This window comes from Rattus norvegicus, chromosome 2 (genome assembly GCF_021556685.1).
Source record: "Rattus norvegicus strain SHRSP/BbbUtx chromosome 2, alternate assembly SHRSP_T2T, whole genome shotgun sequence".
NCBI classification, from domain to species: Eukaryota; Metazoa; Chordata; class Mammalia; order Rodentia; family Muridae; genus Rattus; species Rattus norvegicus.
The window spans coordinates 220442440-220463568 of record NC_141535.1 but is presented as its reverse complement, the minus strand read 5'-3'; the positions used below and the strand labels follow the sequence as shown (position 1 = coordinate 220463568).

The following is a 21129-nucleotide window of genomic DNA, read 5'->3' as shown; positions in this document are numbered from 1 at the left end:
CTGCTTCTCTGCATCTGCTGACATTGCATCTTTTCACTACCCTTGGAAATCTGAGAATTATGCCAAGTTGACTTTCGTGTGTTGAGGGTTGATTGTGCTGATAATCTGAAACGCTGTGATGCTTGCCTAAGTCTGACCTCAATACCCTTAACTCCATAAGGTCTTGGCTAATAAAACATAAGGAACTAGAAAGTGATTAGGGAGCCTTATAATTCAAAGGATTGTATGATCCCCTTTCAGAAGAGCACCCAGCTATGGAAAATGAATCGGTGAGTTCATCCTGTGTGAGTAAAGGAGGTTACAGCCAAAAAAAAGATCTGAGTGATTTGTCTGTGCTTTGGGTTAATGCCTTTCTATAAGTAAGGACCCAGGGATGGAATCTGGCAGTGACGCTTTGCAAGAGGGGTAGGTCTTTCCACCTGTCTGCCTATGTAACCCTGCTGGGAGATGAGCAGACTAATATTGCAGGAACTAAAGAAGATTGTGCAGTGAAAAGCAAGAGTCACAAATGCCGTGGATTTTAAAGCATTTTCAGTTCAACCCTATTTAAAATTTTGTTAACAGGACCGCAGCCATTTTTACTGTTTGCAAATTCCCAGGACATACGACACATGCATTTTGATGGAACAGACTACAAAACTCTGCTCAGCCGGCAGATGGGAATGGTTTTTGCCTTGGATTATGACCCCGTGGAAAGCAAGGTACACTTTTCCTTATGCATGAACATATTATGAAAGTGGAGGATTTTAGCTTCACTGATGCCCCGGGCTACTGTGAGCTCTACCACACTCACAGTACCAGACCCAGAACAAGTTAAATATATGCATTTGAGGGACGTTAAGAACGCTTGTGCTCGGGGTTGGGGATTTAGCTCAGTGGTAGAGCGCTTGCCTAGTGAGCGCAAGGCCCTGGGTTCGGTCCCCAGCTCCGAAAAAAAAAGGAAAAAATGGAAAAAAAAAAAAAAAAGAACGCTTGTGCTCTGACACCCTCACCCCGTTCCTCGTTAGCCACCTTCCTGGGGAGATTGTGCAGCATCTTCCTTCCAGTTGCCTCTCTGGAGGGGCAAGAGGGAGACCAGCATGATGCTCGCCCATAGCTGTCCCATCAGGAGGGTTTAGATTATTTGCTAGTTATGAGCGGAGGGTGGGTTGGGCTTAGGGTGTAAGAAGTATGAGCTAGTAGTTGGCATTTGATATGAGTCACCGGGAGAGGGGACAAAATGACTTCTTAAGTATGAAAATCGGGAAACAAGCTTCATGACTTCTGTGAAAACAGCAGCCTAACACATAATGGTTTATGTAAATAACATCAAGCATAAGTCAGGCGGTGTTAACCATTCTCATGATTAGCGGTCTAATTTTCTTTCTTTCTTTTTTTTTTTTTCTTTTCTTTTTTTCAGAGCTGGGGACCAAACCCAGGGCCTTGTGCTTGCTAGGCAAGCGCTCTACCACTGAGCTAAATCCCCAACCCCTTCTTTCTTTTTTTTTAAAAAAAAATTTATATTATTTATTTAATGCATACAACACAACAGAAGAGGGCATCAGATCCCATTACAGATGGTTGTGAGTCACCATGTGGTTGCTGGGAATTGAACTCAGGACCTCTGGAAGAGCGGTCAGTGCTGTTCACCGCTGAGCCATCTCTCCAGCTCGTGTTTTCATTTTCTTACTACTCAAACTGTGGTCTTTGGTCCATCTGGAGCTTCTTAGAACTGAATTCTAGGTCCCACCCCAACCACTGAACTAGAAGCTGAATTTTAGCAAGATCCTCAGGTGACTGGTGAGAGAGAGAGATTAAGACGCTTATGGTTACACGCCTTAGGAAGTAGCAGAGTCTATCTCATAGGCCGCATCGTCCACACAGAAAGCACTCTGCAGCTGCAGAGTTGGACAAGAGGAAGGACTCGGGATGAAAGGAGCTTCAGGAAATAGCTGACCAAATGCCCTCACATTTGTAGTCTGGGAAATCGGGGCTTTGTGCCTCAGCTGAGTTAGGTCAGCAAGCGAGCACCCACGTTTTCTGAATTGACCTGAAGTGGAGTGCTGGGGACTGGACCAATGCAGACACAGCTCAGCTTTTGTCCCTCATTTGATCGCAAATCACTGCTTTCTGTCCAGCTGAAGGAGCTACTGGGGGTTAAGTAGAAATGCGGTGTCACTGAGCAGTGGTCAAAGGTAACCACATTAACAGTGTAGGATTAGGGGTGTGTGCATGAATGTATGTGTGTGTGTGTGTGTGTGTGTGTGTGTGTGTGTGTGAGAGAGAGAGAGACAGAGAGAGAGACAGAGACAGAGAGAGACAGAGATAGAGACAGGGAGAGAGACAGAGAGACAGAGACAGGGAGAGAGACAGAGACAGAGAGAGACAGAGAGACAGAGACAGGGAGAGAGACAGAGAGACAGAGACAGGGAGAGAGACAGGGAGAGAGACAGAGAGACAGAGACAGGGAGACAGACAGAGACAGACAGAGACAGAGAGACAGGGAGAGAGACAGAGACATGGAGAGACAGAGACATGGAGAGAGACAGAGACAGAGTCTTAGGGTTTTTCTTGCTGTGAAAAGACACCATGGCAATGGCAGCTCCTATAAGGAAAAGCATTTCCCTAGGGCTGGCTTACGGTTCAGAGGTTTACTCCATTATCATTATGACAGAAATCATGGCAGTGTACAGGTAGACACAGTACGGAGAGTTCTACATCCAGATCAGCAGGAAGAGAGAGAGACACTGGGCCTGGTGTCTGAAACCTTCAAGCCCACACCCAGTGACACACTTCCTCCAACAAGGCCACACCTCCTAGTAGTGGCACCCTTGTGACCACGCACTCAAATTTTCCAGCCTCTGGGGACCATGCTTATTCAAACCACCACAGAGATTAGATTTCTCAAGGTTACACGTGCTCAGGAGTAGCAGAGTTGGGGCTTACTGTAGCTATGTCTGCCTCTCTCTGATAATAATTGCATTGCATGACCTGAAGACCTGTTAATCCTTCATGCATATTCTACATGAATATTTAGAACACAAGCCAGAGATGCCTCGTTCTCTCTTGCAGATATATTTTGCACAGACAGCCCTGAAGTGGATAGAGAGGGCTAATCTGGATGGCTCCCAGCGAGAAAGACTTATCACGGAAGGAGTAGACACGCCAGAAGGTCTTGCCGTGGACTGGATTGGCCGGAGAATCTACTGGACGGACAGTGGGTCAGTCGCTGTGGTTTTCTGCCACAGGAGATGGAAGGGAGGGAGCAGGCGATACTACTGGCTTTGTTCTCCACTATGAACACAGAGAAATACTGCTCGATACTTGGAGAGGATGAGAGATGGCTCCAGTGGTGTCCATACTCTTCACCCTTCCCCAACACCAAGCAAGCCGCTCCTTTCATGGGACAGGGTCCGCAGCGATAGGATTTCCAGGACCAAGAAAGTGACAGGTATTTGCGGTTGAGACCACTGTCAACAGTGCAGCCTCAAACCTGTCTGAGCACCATCAGGAAACATCTGCTGGCATAAGGCTCTCTCCGAGGTATCCTCCAGAAGGGAAGGCGATGGGAGCTGGCTTTGTGGTCAGCTCTCAGTTTAGCTGAGAAGAAGGGACACATTTTTCCCATTTAACAAACGAGAACAAATGCTTGGTGTAGATAGAGGTAGGGAAGGGTTGGGCACGCATAAGCCCTTGCCCAAGGGCAGGAAGGTTGAGCCGGGCTGAGGAATCGGTGGGCCCCACTCCTCCATTTTTCAGCCCTGAGAGGCTGAGGTTGTTCTGGGTGTTTACAAGCTTTCGAATGGCAAGTCCTGCACAAACATCCTTGCCCTGGCTCCTGCTGATCAGGCATGAAGGAAAGACCAGAAGGCTCCCTGGAGATGGGAAGACATTTTTAAAGGTTGGATAGGGTAGGCTTCTTCCCTTTGTGGGTAACAAGAGAAGCAAAGTTGGGACATTTCTGTCCTCTCAACCCCCTCTGTCCCTGTGACTTGTGGCCTCTGTGAGCCTGAGAACAGGGCTGGACAGAAGGAGGATAGACAAGGGAAGGGGCTCCCTCCTGCATGATAAGGAAAGGAAAAAGGAAAAGAAAATTAATTAGGACTTCACATCTGGGAGAACCTTAGTGCCAACTCAGAAAACAGAGTCCCAGGGACCAGGCACATGGGCTTGGGCACAGCTGTTCTGTGTACAGAAAGTCTCTGGTTATGGGAAGCAAGCAGGTTCTTCACAGTGAGCCAGATGTGTGGTACGGTGTGCAGTCACCGATGAAATGCTCTCGCCATGTCCAGGTTGAGCGTGGCTTTTTACCCAATTGCTTATTTAGCCTCCACCTTCACTCTTCTATTGCGTGTACATATGTCTATTAAATAATTGTGGTGTGCACTAAGAGGGTCCCATCCAGGATACTATTAAGTCCTAAATAGGCAGGCTGTCATATCTCTCGAAGATCAAGAGAACTTATAATCAAAGTGCTAAAGTAACTTTCCCAGGGTTAAACAGTGAACTCAAGGTTAGCCATTCCCAGAGGCTCTTCCTGACTCATCCCAGAAATGAGTTTGGGGTGCTACTTGGGGTAGCAATGCACTTAGCATGTGAAGACTTGGGTTCAAGCCCCCAGGACCACAAAACCTGCATAGAGGGGTACTGTCCCCTTCACCCAGCGTCAGAATGGGTGAGACCCAGAGTCACGGAACAGAGTCAAATCAACTCCTGCCAAAACAATTATAACTGTCATAATAACAGCCTTCTTCATGTTGAACTGACTTAAAAGGATGTTCTCCCTGTCAGCTGTGGGTAATGACAGAGCTGGTGTGTGGTTGTTTTCAAAGTGTAAACGTTTATCAGGGTTACAGATGTCAACAGCTCTCAGCTGCTCTGAGGTAGCTTTCTTCCCCTTTCCATACGTTCAGGGGGCACCTCTAATTTTACCAGCGTGTGATTAGTGCCTACTGCCCAGGCAGTGCCTTCAGATGGGCACAGCTGGAGCCTTCAGAGCCAGACCTCACCTCCCCCAACCCATTGACTTCAGCAATAACAAACCCTTCTTAAGCCCTCTCCGCTCTGAAAGACAGCTGCTTAAACAAAACCTCTAATTTGTCTGGAAATGAGAGGTTTGTGATTTAAAAGCCTTGATATTAGCTAGAAATTTGACTTAAATGACTGAAACTTTAATCCTAGGTATTAGATTACGTGGCAACTCTAAGTCAATGAAAACCAAAGAGAGGTGGCTATATTGGTTGAGAGAAAAGACATTCATATGAGTATGACACACTGATAATTATATGCAATTATTAATTAACATTAAGGAATCCTGACTTCTAAAGTTAGTTGTGCCATCAAGGTAAAGATACATGTGTGCTTGTTCGTTGGGGCACTCTCTGGAGAACCGCAGCAAACATAAATTGTCCTTGGGTCTTTGCCTCCTCCTCCTCCTCCTCCTCCTCCTCCTCCTCCTCCTCCTCTTCCTCCTCCTCTTCCTCCTCCTCCTCCTCCTCTTCTTCCTCTTCTCCCTTTTTCTCCTCCTTCTTCTTATTTCATGTATATGAGTACACTGTAGCTGTCTTCAGACACAACAGAAGAGGACATCAGATCCCATTACAGATGGTTGTGAGCCACCATGTGGTTGCTGGGAATTCAGGACCTCTGGAAGAGCACTCAGTGCTCTTAACCACTGAGCCATCTCTCCAGCCCATGGGTCTTTGCTTTCCTATCCCCAGCCCTGTGGTCTCTGCTTTGCTTTTGGCCTGAACTGAACAGCACTGTGGAAAGCTCAATTCTCATTGCCTAACTCCTGCTCCAAGCAGTTGAAACTTATTCGGGATATAGCAGTGAGATCAGAGAGGGTGGTTTTATTACCTCTGGTCACACACTTCAGAAGGGGACAGATATGGCTATAAAGGAACTGAAATCACAGAAGCGAAGGGAGGGATAAGGGCTAACCACCGTACCCTGTCTGCCCTGAAGCAAGCTGGATGAGAGTTGAAGCCCATGCAAATCTCCCCCTGCTCTGCTTACTTGGCTGGCTTGTGCCTTCTTCCCATGGTCTGTGACCTGGCCTCCTGTGACTATTCTGGCCTCCTCATCTCTGGCTTCCAAGAGCTCTAGCAGGAGATGGAAGGTTGTGAAGAGAAAGACTAAATAAATGTTTGCTTTTTTTGGCTTTGTCTCTGCCAGGCTGCTGACTGTCCTCCTTTATCCTGTCCTGTGCCTGGGACCAGTAGGGTGTGCTAGTTAACTGGTGTTGTTTGTTTGTTTGGTTTTGGTTTTTCAAGATATGGTTTCTCTGTGTCTCCCTGGCTGTCCTAGAACTCACTTTGTAGACAGGGCTGGCCTCAAACTCAGAGATTTGCCTTTCTCTGACTCCCAAGTGCTGGGATTAAAGGTGAGTGTCACCACTGTCTAGCTGTATTTTAAATCAATAGAAATTTTATGTCGAGAGTTTGCTGGTATAAACTTGATGAGTGAGTGTGTGTGTGTGTGTGTGTGTGTGTGTGTGAGAGAGAGAGAGAGAGAGAGAGAGAGAGAGAGAGAGAAGGAGAGGAGGGGGGAGGGAGAGAGAGAGACACACACAGAGAGAATGTTCATGTATCAGCAGAGAAAAGGAAAGATTTTATTTGAAAATGATGAGTTAACACCTCCCCACTTACATTTACCTTTTAGGAAGTCCGTCATTGAAGGGAGTGATTTGAGCGGGAAGCATCATCAAATAATCATCAAAGAGAGCATCTCAAGGCCACGAGGAATAGCTGTGCATCCAAAGGCCAGGTAGATATCTATGAAAAGAGGGTACCATTGGTCTGAGCTTATGCAGTTGTTCATGTCTGCAATGCTCATGACCAGAATGTGTGCTAAGACCTCAGGTGGTCAGTGCAGTTAAAAGCCAAGCAGCTCTGTGGATTCTGCTACGATCTTGAGAACCAGTATGCCCAACAACTTACATCCCTACCTTAGCTCTTGGTTCTCATTAACCAACTATGCTTAGTCTTGTGAGTTTACTTTTCTTATAAATCTTATGTTGCCGGAACTGGAAAGATGTCTCAGTGGTTAAGAGCACTGACTGCTCCTCCAGAGGTCCTGGGTTTGGTTTGTTCCCAGCACCCACATGACAGCTCACAATCATCTGGAACTCCAGCTCCAGGAGATCCAGTAGCCTCTCTGGCCTCCATAGGTACCAGGCATGAAATGCTATGCGTAGATACACAGGCAAGCCAAACCCTCTACATACAAATGTAAAAATCCTTTATGAATCACAAAGAGTTAAAACTCTACATTGTTCCTTGAGTGGAAAATGAAATTAGGAGTGTTGACTTATCAACACTATTTAGAAAACTCTTAGGATGACTTCAAATGATAGGTCATTTCTAGAATCAGATGAGCAGAGATGTAAATTATGAAAGTACTAATCTATTATCTATAATCTATTGATATCTATATCTATATATTATATCTCTCTATGTATATCTATATATTATATCTATAATCTATTAATAGCATAGAATCTATGCTATTGTGAATTAGCATCACGTTTTGGTTTGAGAATAGAATGGAGGAGAATATAAAGAGTTTCTTCAGAGTTGTTAAAAAGCAAAGAGAAAAACAAATACGTTTTTGTTTTATTGGCCTTTTCAACCACAGACTGCCTAATATCACACCAGTGCAGCATGTCTGTTACGTAGCCAACTGCAGTTCCACTGGGCTTCAGTGGTTTAGAGCCGGCTCTCGGCATGCGGCCAGACAGAACCTTGTAGTTTTTATTTTTGATGGAAGTTTTACAGTGGTCTCTGGATGATGTGTTAGTAGTAACTGACAATTGATCTGGAGTTGATCAAATGGCTAAAACAAAGAGAACCATCTCTAAACAAGTCAACTAGATATTAAACCAGATTGAGATTTTTTAAATTGTGAAGTTAAAGTTATCTTCGTAGGTAAAGTCACTTACATTACTCTAGGAAACAGGGAAACACACTATTTCTTGTATGTTGTAATATGTGCATAATCTAAGAATGAGCTACCAAATTTTGTGCATTTTCCTGCTAATTTACAACTGTTCATTCAAGTACAAATTTGAATAGTAACAGTCTACAATTTCAAAAATCAATTCCTTTTTCATCTAATGATCTGACACCATTTTTTCTTTTTGTTCTAGATGCTTTATGCAGACCAGATAATTGAGGGTTTTCTTTGTTTTTGTTTTTAATTGTTTAGCATGCATTGCTGCGTTTTCTCCTTGGATACTTTTTGGTGTACCACTCTTTAAAGTAATGTATATTGGTTTCCCAAGTCTTGAACGAATATAAAAAGTCTTTTCATGCAAATTTAACTTGTGAGTTTTCTTGATTGAAGGAGACTATTCTGGACGGACACGGGGATGTCTCCGCGGATTGAAAGCTCTTCCCTTCAAGGTTCTGACCGGACGCTGATAGCCAGCTCTAATCTACTGGAACCCAGTGGAGTCGCGATTGACTACTTAACAGACACTTTGTACTGGTGTGACACCAAGCTGTCTGTGATTGAAATGGCCGATCTAGATGGTTCCAAACGCCGCAGACTTACCCAGAATGATGTAGGTGAGGCTTCAGGCTGTATGACTTTTTTCATCTTTAGTTTAGTAATACTATTTTTTTTAAATCATGTGCACATATGTATGTGTTCAGGAACATATGCATATGAGTGCACATAACCACAAAGGCCAGAGAGTGTGTTAGGTCGTCTGGAGCTGAAGTTTCAAGTGACTGCTGGAAGCCAAACATGGATTTTCTGCTAGAGCAGTATTTGCTCATGACAGCTGGGCCATCTCTTTAGCTCTGACTTCCTTGATTCAGTGCTGATGAATGTTAAATCCAGAGTGTACTTACACACGTACACATTTAACCAGACTAGAGAGACAGGGTTCTTCAAGAATTATAAGATAGAAAAATTGCCCAAGCCCAAGCACTGGAATATTGAGTAAAATGTAGTATTGTATAATCACTTTTCCTCAAGATTTTCCCAAAGAAAAGTAAAAAAATCTTAATTTTTTTCCAAACTTATTTAAGAAAAAACCTTTTTTCTTGTTTTTTGTTTGTTTGTTTTTTTGTTTTGTTTTTTTTTGTCTGTCATTCCATAACAGTGCTGGTGTCACTTTCAGACTTTCAGGCATTAATGACCGTCAGTTAACAACATGGGCAAAGATTAATCAAGGAAGTTTTCTCCCCTATTGCTTTTTCAGACTCTTCAAGGGAGATCATGAATTCTCATAAGTCTCTTTAAAACACTGAGTCAAGGGCTGGAGAGAGGGCTTAGTGCTTCAGAGCACTTGCAAGTCTTCTGGGGGACCTAAGTTTGGCACCCAGAAGCCATATTGGACAGCTCACACCCACCTATAACTTCAGCTCCAACATGGCCTCTGCAGACAGACAGACAGACACACACACACACACATACACATACAAACACTCACACATGCACATATTCAAACACACGCACACACACATACACATACTCACACACACACATGCACACACACTCACACTCACACATACACACACATACACTCACACATACACACATATACACACACACACTCACACATACACACACACTCACACTCACACATACACTCACACACACATACACATACTCACACAGATGCATGCAGAACACACACACACACAAACACACATACATACACTCACACTCACATATGCACATACTCAAACACACGCACACACACATACACATACTCACACACACACGCACACACATACTCACACTCACACATACACACACTCACACGTACACATACTCACACACACATATACACTCACACATGCACACACATACACATACTCACACACACACTCACACATAGTCACACACACACTCACACACATACTCACACATACACTCACACACACATACACATACTCACACAGATGCATGCAGAACACACACACACACACACACACACACACACACACACACACGTCTATAAAGGAGCAGTACAAAGGCAGTGGGAAATTGCCTTGGACTCAGGGAGTCTACAAGGACCCTTCTGACCCTATGAACTCAGCCATGTGGTAAGAACTGTCAGGATAAAGTGACCGAACCTAAGTTTAATTTACTAAAGAAACAGTAAATGTTCTTGAGGAAAAGATATATGTGACAAGACCATATTTCAGGGTAACCATTTAGATTATGGCACAGTGGTCAGATTGAAGTCTAGAGAGAAGGAAATCAATGACAAGCTCAGTGCCAGTCCACACATCAGTTCTTGAAGATCCAAACCTCATTGTTATTAAACAGAGAAATAGAAGATTAGAGTAGAGTATTAAAACTTATTATGAATAAAAATCAGGGAGGGTCTGCTAGCAACTTGATGTAATGAAGAGTGAGAGCCTGGGAGTGTTGGGAGGGAGGGCTTTAGGGATTTAAACACTGGTTGGGACGATCAAAAGTCTTATTTAGAAAGGAACTAATAAAATAGTTATCTTGCTAATTCTCTTTAGTTTAGAGACAACAACTTTCTAGAAAATATAACATGAAATATAGCAAGAAAGATGCTTAAATTGTATATATTTCTAAGATTCTTTAAAACAACCATATTCTTCATAAACAGTGAAGAGCTTGCATACATAGTTGGACTGTATCTATCCACGCAGACATTCATTGGCTTCTGGGGTCAGTATCTATCTGAACATTCCTAATGAGAAGAAACCCTCCCATTCTGGATCCAGAACCACAGTATATAATATTCTATTTTATTTATTCTGGGGCAGGGTCTTATGCATTCCAGGCTGGATTTGGACTTTCTGTAAGGGGAGGACTGCCTTGAACTTCTGATCCCTCTGCTTTTGCCTCCAGAATGCTGACATGATAGGACCTATTTCCCACACCTAATTTAGATGGTGCTGGAGATTAAATGGAGCTTTGTGCATGATAGGCAAGCACTTCACCAGCTGAGGTAGACCCAGAGCCCAGATTTTTAATTGCAAGTGCTATTCCTATCAGAATAGTGCAACTTTCTCCTGAAGAGCAATATTACATGCGTTGTACTCCTCCTCACCTCTACTCCAGAGCCCCGTCTGTGCCAATACATGTGGTGTGGTCTCAGCTGACAGCTCAGGATTTTATTGCTTTCTTCTTTTATGTGTATGGCTGTTTTGTCTGTCGCATGTATGCCTGGGGCCATGGAGGTCCAGAAGAGGACACTGTATCCCCTGGAAATAGAATGACAGTTGTGAGACACCATGCTGGTGTTGGGACTCTAACCCAAGTCCCCTGGGAGAGCAGTCAGTGCTCTTAACCACTGAGCCATCTTCCGAGTGTCAACAGTCCAGGACTTTTAATGTAAAGATTGGATGAATTTATCTTTAATTAAAGTACAGTTAATTAAGGTTCTTTGCCTTAAGATGAGGAAGATCCTGTCTAATGTGTTTGTGGGACACTGTAGCTAATTCTAGCAGATGCTTCCCTTAGAGAACATTATGCTACGTGAGTAAAAAGACGATGCTGGACGTGCCCACTCAGGGTATGCAGCGTGGCGCCCATACACAGGGTGGAATAGTGTTTCTCGGTGCTGGGGGGAAGTTGGCATAGAGTTTCAAATTTTCAAAAATGCAGGAGTTCTAGAGATTGGTTGCACAGTAGTATTTGCGTGTACTCAGCACCTCTGAACACAGAGGCTAAGGTAGTAAGTTTTGTGTTGCATATTTTCTAACCAGGATTAAAAAAAAAACAGTAGTCAGGTAGAACCAATTTCCATGACATATTTATGGTTTTACTTTGGGACAAAGGACTAGAGACTGAGATGAAAGCTAAGCACCCTGGTCAACAGTGGTGACACGGAGGAGGCTGGCTGTGGGCGGGACAAGTCATGTGAGTTTTCCACCACACGGGGGAGACATTCATCTCGCATCTCCAAATCATCAACCTGCAGAGGCATGAGGACAGCTTCCAGAAGCATGCCTCCTCCACCCCGGCTTGAGACGTGGTGCGCCATTGAATCCTTGTGCCCAGCAATTCCAGAGGCCGGCAGAGATGGTGTTGGTTGAGGAGGACTCAGAAGGCAGCCCACTGGATGGGAGCTATAGAATCAGAAGCAGCAGATAAATGTGTTCAAAAAACTCCCTTCTGCGTGTCAGGAGTCAGAGAGTCTAAGGGATGAGGAAAGGAGTCCATTAGTAAGCTACTAGGAAGCTAGTAGGCTGAGCGTGGTAAAGAGAGTGAATATGAAAAGATAGGGTCATTCTTGGCAGCGTAGGCACGGGAGAAGTAAGGGATCCCGGACAGTCCTGGACTGATGTAGAAGAAGAGAGAGCAGGGCTGGAGAGATGGCTCAGTGGTTAAGAGCACCGACTGCTCTTCCCGAGGTCCTGAGTTCAAATCCCAGCAACCACATGGTGGCTCACAACCATCTGAAATGAGATCTGATGCCCTCTTCTGGTGTGTCTGAAGATAGTGACAGTGTAATCATAAGATATAATAAATAAATAAAATATTAAAAAAAAAGAAGAGAGAGCAAACAGGAAAGGCTAACTTGGGAATATGGTGAGAGAGATGAAGCTGTCAAAAACACTAAATTAAGAAAATTAAGAAAAAAAATCCTTCTAGCTACCTGTGAGTTCATTCTACTGCTTATGACAGCCATTTAAATGACAGGGGACCCAGAACAAAGAGCAGCAAGAAACACCCTCACGTTCAGTCTGTGACACATGAGCACAGAGCACGCCCACCTTGGCAGCCCTGGTGCCGTTCAGACCCATGTAGGTCAGCGGCAGCAGTGATGGAGTTTAGGGGTTCTAAGCCTTGTCCTCTCACAGAGGCCCCTTGTGAAGAGAACCTGTCTGTATTAAAGATCTTTTCCTTGCTTCCAGGTCACCCATTCTCTCTAGCTGTGTTTGAGGATCACGTGTGGTTCTCGGATTGGGCTATCCCATCGGTAATAAGGGTGAACAAGAGGACTGGTCAAAACAGGGTACGTCTCCGAGGCAGCATGCTGAAGCCCTCGTCACTGGTTGTGGTCCACCCATTGGCAAAACCAGGTACACTGGAGAAGTCCTGCAGGCCCTCCTGCACTGGAGACTGCAGCTGTATTAACCAATGGTAGCAGGCGGTGGGGGTGGAGAGGATTTCGTGATTTCTCTTTCACCTGTCTGCATAAACACTAAGATTTTTCAAGATTCGGACATTGATTGAATCACAACCCAGAGAAGCTTCATAGTTTGTTCTTTATCCCTAATATGGTGTTGGGTTTTCTCTCTCCAGCCACACTCCTCCCCTGCTCCCTATCGCTGGCTTACTACGTTTCAAAAGACTCAGGTTACAGAAGTCAGGATAAGCGAGTTAGTCTTTGTTCATAGTGACCAGATAGATGAATAGATAGATAGATAGATAGATAGATAGATAGATAGATAGATAGATAGATAGACAATAGATAGATGGATGGTAGGTAGGTAGATAGATGATAGATAGATAGATGGATGATAGATGGATGATAGGTAGGTAGATGATAAATGATAGATAGATGATAGATAAATAGATAGATGATAGACTGATAGACAATAGATAGCTGATAGAAGATAGATAGATAGATAGATAGATAGATAGATAGATAGATAGATAGATAGACAGACAGATAGACAGATAGCTGATAGAAGATAGATAGTTTGATAGAGATCCTACCTGGAATTCTTGACACCAAATAGAATTATTCGATACACTAAAAGTTGTTGACTCAGGCTACGTAGATTTCTACAGTGGAACTTCTACCCACACGTGCCGGGTAGTGAGCAGCAGTCAGGAGCAATCCAAGGACGAGTCATTCATCAGCTCCCACAGCATCTCCTCATCCTGAAGATCTCCATGCATTTGACTAGATCCTGGGTCAGGAACTAGGACTCACACAGTAAGGAGCCTCACGAGCTGAACAGCCAGCCATACTCAGCAAATATGCATAAGGTATCAACATTCTGAGCTGGCTCAGAAGCAGGGCCTCCTGGAAGGAGCTCCTGTGAGAGAGTTTTAGACACACCCTCTATTTAGAACGGCTGCGTTCTCTCTCGCCCAAAGACGTCTTTGATTTGCATCAGCAACATCCTTGACATCTCCGGCCCCATCTGCACGTTCTCTCTGGTCTCCATAGGTGCAGACCCCTGCTTACACAGGAATGGAGGCTGTGAACACATCTGCCAAGAGAGCCTGGGCACGGCTCAGTGTCTGTGTCGGGAAGGATTCGTGAAGGCCCCAGATGGGAAAATGTGTCTCACTCGGAAGGATGATCAGATACTGGCCGGTAACATAGATGCTGTGTGACTGGATTATCTCAGCTGAGCTCCGTACACTGGAGCATCCATGCTGTGCTTCTGATGACTGTAGCACTTGTATTGTGAAGTGCTCCTGTCTTCAACACTGTTGAGTGTCTGGGCTCCTGCGCCCCTCCCCCCAGGGAGTCTTCTAATGCCTTACCACAGTCCAAGTTAAATTGACCTCTAATTGTAAAAGCTCCAAGCTTCACCTTCTCCCTGTTTGTAGTGGGCTGTTCCCTGCCAGCTTGTGACAATGTTTAAAGACAGTTTGTTTAAAAACGTTATGTTCTTAATCTCAGGGATCATGAAAGATAACCTCCTCCCCACACTATGTAGGTCTTAATAGGAAGACTTGAGTCCTTTCTAGAAATAACTACTGTATCAAACGAGTGTAGGAAGTGGGTACTGAGAAGGTCATGACCCGTCTCTTTACAGCTGTAGTTGAGAAAGAGGGCGGGAGAATGAGCTGTGCGTGATGGATGACCTTTCCGCCTGCAGTGCATGCCCAGACGAGGCAGATCTGGAGTCATCTTTTGGTGTCTGCCTACCAAGAATGTGCCAGAGATAATTTATATTTATTAAGGCTCTTTAAAAAGTGCATAATTCCTTGGTAGGCATGTTATAAATATCAGCTAAGTGGCAGGTTGATAACAGTGGATGGATGGCCCTCCATGGAATGGAGTTGTATATTGGATTTTCAGATCTGGGTTTTTTCCTATTATTGTTGTTGTTGTTGTTGTTATTATTATTATTATTATTATTATTGTCTTAGGATAATAGTTTCATAATTCTAAGACTCAGAACTCCATTTTGTTTTTAAAAGACTTATTAAGACCCCCAAAGGGTTTTTGCATATGTGGATTATATATATCAGTTCTTAGGATATTGAAATTTTATATTATTATTATTATTATTATTATTATTATTATTATTATTATTATTATATTTTTTACAGTCCAGTCATTATCCCCCTCCTGGTCTGCTCTCTGACTTTTCTCATCCCATTCCTCCTCCCCCATCTCCAAGAATATGTCCCCACCCCCAACCCCCAACCCCACCAGCCCAACCCACTCCCTGGGGCCTCCAGTCTCTTGAGGGTTGGGTGTGTCTTCTCTGACTGAGTCCATTCCCAGCAGTCCTCTGCTGTACATGTGTCAGGGGCCTCATATCAGCTGGTGCGTGCTGCCTGATTGGTGGTTCAGTGTCTGAGGGATCTCGGGGGTCCAGGTGAGTTGAGACTGCTGTCTTCCTATGGGGTCGCCCTCCTCCTCAGCTTCTTCCAGCCTTTTCCTAATTCAGCCACAGGGGTCCCCGACTTTAGACCATTGGTTAGATACAGGTATCTGCCTCCATCTCAGTCAGCTGCTTGTTGGGCCTCTCGGAGGACAGCCGTGCTAGGCTCCTATCTGTAAGCACGCCATAGCATCAGTAATGGTGTCAGGTCTTGGAGCCTCCCCTTGAGCTGGATCCCAATTTGGGCCTGACACTGAATCTCTTTTCCTTCAGTCTCTTTTCCATTTTTGTCCCTGAAGTTCTTTTAGACAGGGACAATTCTAGGTCAGAGTTTTTGACTGTGGGATGGCAACCCTATCTCTCCACTTAATGCCTTGTCTTTCTACTAGACATGGACTCTGCAAGTCCCCTCTCCCCACTATTGGGCATTTCATCCAGGTTTCTGGTACATTCTAGAGGGTGCTCCCAATCTGCTTCCTCCTGGGATTGTCCTCTCCCCCCAATACCAGATCATGTTCCCCCTTTTCTTCCCCTTCTCCCCTCCCACCCAGAACCCTCCCTTCCTCTGCCCCCCCCATTCTGATTGTTTTCTTCTCCCTCTCATGTGGGATTGAGGCGTCATCACTTGGGCCCTTTGGCTTGTTAACCTTCTTGAGTTTGGTAGACTGTATCCTGGGTATTCTGTATTTTTTTTTTTGGCTAATATCTGCTTATGGGTGAGTACATACCATGCGTGTTCTTTTGGGTCTGAGTTACCTCACTCAGGATGATATTTTTAGTTCCATCCAGTTGCCTGCAAAACTCATAATGTCCTTGTTCTTAATAGCTGAGTAGTATTCCATTGTGTAAATGAACCACATCATCTGTATCCATTCTTTAGTTGAGGAACATCTGGGTTGTTTCCAGCTTCTGGCTATCACAGATAAGGCAGCTATGGACATAGTGGAACATGTTCCCCTGTGGCATGGTGGGGCATCCTTTGGGAATCTGCCCAAGAGTGGTATAGCTTGATCTTCAGGTAGATCTATTTCATTTTCTAAGGAACATCCAGATGATTTCCAGAGTGGTTTTTACCAGTTTGCAATCCCACCAGCAATGGAGGAGTATTCCTCTTTCTCTACATCCTTGACAGCATGTGCTGTCACCTGAGTTTTTGATCTTAGCCATTCTGATTGGTGTGAGGCATTTCTCAACCATTCGAGATTCCTCTGTTGAGGATTCTCAGTTTAGCTCTGTACCCCATTTTTTGTTGTTGTTTTTTCGGAGCTGGGGACCGAACCCAGGACCTTGTGCTTGCTAGGCAAGCGCTCTACCACTGAGCCAAATCCCCAACCCCATGTATCCCATTTTTTAAATTGGGTTATTTGGTTTGTTGATGTTTAGTTTCTTGAGTTCTTCATAAGTTTTGGACATTATTCCAATGTTAGATGTAGGGTTGGTGAAGACTTTTTCCCATTCTGTGGGCTGCCCTTTTGCCCTATTGATGGTGTGCTGTGCTGTGTTGAGCTGTGTGCCGTGCCGTGGCACCACAGTCTTTCCTACACTGCCTTGCTGTATCAATATCAATGTGAACAAACAGTGGCTCCCCATGGTGACGGGAGGAGCCTTGGTGCTACCGATTCTGCACAGTGAGACCCAGTGGGGGGGGGGGGGTGTAGCACGGCTGAACAAAGTGCTGTCTTCAGGAGTCCAGCTCCTCCTCTCCAGGAGCAGTGAGCTTTGTGCTTCTGTGCGGCTTTTTATGCACAGCAGCTTCAAAACCACAGTTAATTCAGGGTATTGTAAATATGGAAGCCAGACAAAGGGAGGAGCTAGCATAAGAGGCTGGGGAGAGGCGGCCTCCACAACTTCTTGTCACTGTGGTCTGTGATTCTGAGCTGATGATATTCAGAAGGGGTATTGGTCTTTATTTAAAAGAGCCCCGTTCTCTCCCCAATTGACTCTACCAAACCCTGCCCCCCTCAATCTTCTTACTAAAATGAGTCTGAACTCATAACCAACGAACATAATTAAATGAACCAATCAACATAAATTAAATCAAACTTTCCTTGAAATGGAAAGGCTTAACTAATCGAGTCTTTTGTCCTACAGGTGACAATGCTGATCTTAGTAAAGAGGTGGCATCGTTGGACAACTCCCCTAAGGCTTATGTACCAGACGATGACAGGACAGAGTCCTCCACACTAGTGGCTGAGATCATGGTGTCAGGGCTGAACTGTGAGTTCTCCCAGATAGCTTTGGTTCTAACAGCTTCCATTCCACCCGTAGGAGGTCCTGGTCTCTCTTTCCCAGGTTTCATATTAGCTAACTGTCCTACAGCCCAGCCTCAGACTTGGGTCCTCCTCTTTTGAAAAGCATGTACTGCAAAGCTCTGTTGGGTTAGACATGAATCGTGCTTGCTGAGAGACTCTAGGCTGACAATCAGGCAGAAGAGACTTAAGTGTTTCCACACCCGTACCTACTGTGGCTGGCTTATCTAGACTTGCCCTGTCAGGCCAATGTGAAAAGTTGATAGTAATTGATGAGCCTCATTAACTGGTTAATTACTGCAGAAACTCCACAAACAGAACTGTTAGAATTCGTTGTCTATGTTGCACATTTATCAGCAGAATAATTTGGCTCATAATAGAGTCTATTATGTTCTCTGTGTGGCAAGGAGTTTTGATGAGCCCCAGAGCTTCTACGAGCCCACCCTGTCTTCACAGCTCACTGCCCTTCTCTCAGTGTGGCTCGCTTTGACTCTGACACATCTAATCATATATGTATTGTATATACTGTATTATATATCCATATATAATATAATATAATGTAATATAATATATAGCTACCTTACAAATTGCTCCAGAGACTCTCATCTCCATTTTCCAAGTACCATGACTATAGAGAGGCCACCATACCCTGGCATTGAACCTGAAAGCTGGGGCTCCCACCTTTATCCACTGAGCCACCTCCTCAGACCCCTGAGTAACATTTTGCATTAACATAACGTCTGTGGCTTTAAACTGTTTGCTTAAACCTCCATGAGAGGGAACTTACAGGCGTCTCCCTCTGACTTTTGTGGTCTGAGGAGCGGATGTTCAGGGCTCAAGGGTCACGTGCCCCACCCTGTGTTTCTGATGATGTAAAGAAGCACGTATTTTCAGTAATGATGATAATTGATATCTCTATGCACTTTTAACATTTGGCATGTTTAAGTTATATTTTTGATTCCTGTTATTTCCCACTACTTTATAGATGTAAAAACTGAGACTGAGGTGTACTGATTAGTGACTTGACTAAAGATTTTGAAAATTATGATCATCTAGGACTGGAGAGATGATTCAGTTGTAAGGTGCATCTACACACACGTGAGGACCTGAGTTAGGATCCTCAGAGCCCACGTTAAAAAAAAATACAAACCAGGCATGCTGTCTGCAATTGTAATCCAAGTGGTGGGGGTGTGGATACAGGAAGAGACCCGGGACCTCTAGCCAGCCAGTTTCAATTAGTGAGCTCGTGTACAGTGAGAGACATTCACTCAAAAGAATCAGGTAGAGAGTGATTGAGGAAGAAACTCAGCATTGGCTTCTGTCCTCCACACACCTACACATGCACACACACACGTACACACATGAGTACCTACAGATGCACATTTACACATGCACACACACATGGGCACCTACAGATGCACACTTACACATGCACACACACATGACCACCTACACATGCACACTTACACATGCACACACACATGAGCACCTATAGATACACACACACTTGAGCACCTACACATGCACACACACATGAGTACCTACACATGCACACTTACACATGCACACACACGAGCACCTACACATGCACACACACATGACCACCTACACATGCATATACACATGAACACCTACACATGCACACACACATGACCACCTACACATGCACACTTACACATGCACACACACATGAGCAGAGAAGTATGACCAAACGACCAATTCCTTTTTAAGAAGTTCCAGAAAAATTTGCCACAAAAAAACTATATTTATTTGGCTATTTTTTGGTCACTGTACTAAGTGCTGGGCATTTACCAGGGCAGGCTAAAGACAGCCGCAACCTGCATAGTCATAGCTTAATGTGAGACCCAGAAGTCTAATCAAATACAGCATCAGGATTCGTGGGGCCAGAGACCACGTTCAGACCTGGCAGGGACCTATACAGGCTCACAGGGCACTTCTATCACACTGAAGAGAGATTGGCAGACAAAGATACATGACAGAGAGCACCTTGACAGTGTCGGGGGTCAAGGAGTGAGGGAGAGAGGGAGAGAAGACTTATGTCATCACCTGTGCTTGGCTCTGTATTCACTTAGCCCCCAAAGACAACAGAGCCTTTGCCTGCAGCCTGTATTACTGCACTTTTATCACTCAGTAGGACCTCGGCACACAGTAGGTACTTCTGAGTGAATTTTATTTTTATAGCTTAGCTCCCAGAGTTGCTTCTGGTACTTGGGGTTTTGACTTTTAAGTGCTGGTGCTCAAACCCAAGGCTTTGCACATGCTAGACCCACTGAACTACACCCTCAATCCTAATCACTATTACTAACCCCTATCACTGTGCCCTTCTTTTTAATTATGAAAAAGTTTTAATTATTTTATGTGTATGAATGTTCTGTCTGCATGTATGTTTGTGTACAATGCGGGCGTCTGATCCTCTCAGATCCCCTGAGACTGGAGTTATAGATGTCTGTGTACAGCCAGCTGTGTGGGTGCTGGGAATGGAACTGGGGACCTCTGGAAGAACAGCAAGTGCTCTTAGCCACTGAGCCAAGTCTACAGCCCTGACTATGTTCTTCTTCGTCTTCTTTATCTAGCCATGGACAGCGAATTTTAATTGGCAGGGCATTTTTAGAGCAGTCATGTTTCCTTTGGTTTCCAACACCAGTCATGCAAAGCAGCAGTCCTATTAGAAAACGCCACCCGTAACAGACAGAAGCAGTGAGCATTGCCCGTGTGGCCACAGCTAGCCTGCGCCCCCTACAGCATATCTGTTGCTTTCCTTCATGCAAAACTGACTGAGTTGTGAGTAACAGGGGTTAGCCAAGCAAGCATGAAGGGTATTCTGTTCGCCCAAGAGAAATCTTGGTTAAGTCGCTAAACATAGGAAACATAAAAGCACAATTCCCACCGGACAGTGGTAGCGCACGCCTTTAGTCCCAGCACTCAGGGAGGCAGAGGCAGGTAGCTTTCCGTGAGTTTGAGGCCAACCTGTTCTACAGAATGAAGTCCTGTCTTGATAATCAAAAACAAAACAAAAAAATCCCCACACCACAATTACCCCAATGTCTGCAGTCACAAGGGGCCTGAATCCAGCTTGGAACATTATAACCTTTACAAAGGTGCTTAGACGGCTTCGTCTCCCCTATATACTGTGAACAAACTGGATAGACGATGGTGTATAGACAGCTGTGGTATTCCAACTCCAAAAAGAAGGTGGTGGATGGCTTTTGGGGAGTGACTATATGCACAAGCAGTTAGAGCAGAAAAGCAAGAAACAAAGAAAAGCTTGCTCAAGTCTGTGACTTGACGTGCAACTCTGTCCCCCGGGGCATTTGCATTTCAATGAACTATGAAATGAAATGATCTTTTACAGCATCTGA

At 44.6% G+C, this 21129-nt stretch overlaps 1 protein-coding gene across 3 annotated transcripts in view; it reads left to right on the top strand.

The window, feature by feature from the left end:
* Positions 1–21129, top strand: part of Egf (epidermal growth factor) — a 78953-nt gene that overhangs the window by 38179 nt on the left and 19645 nt on the right. For all 3 annotated transcript variants that reach the window (NM_012842.2, XM_087616358.1, XM_087616359.1), the window contains 7 exon segments: positions 565–701; positions 3052–3200; positions 6643–6747; positions 8326–8549; positions 12837–13004; positions 14105–14254; positions 17592–17717. In NM_012842.2, the coding sequence (NP_036974.2) occupies positions 565–701; positions 3052–3200; positions 6643–6747; positions 8326–8549; positions 12837–13004; positions 14105–14254; positions 17592–17717 (1059 nt within the window).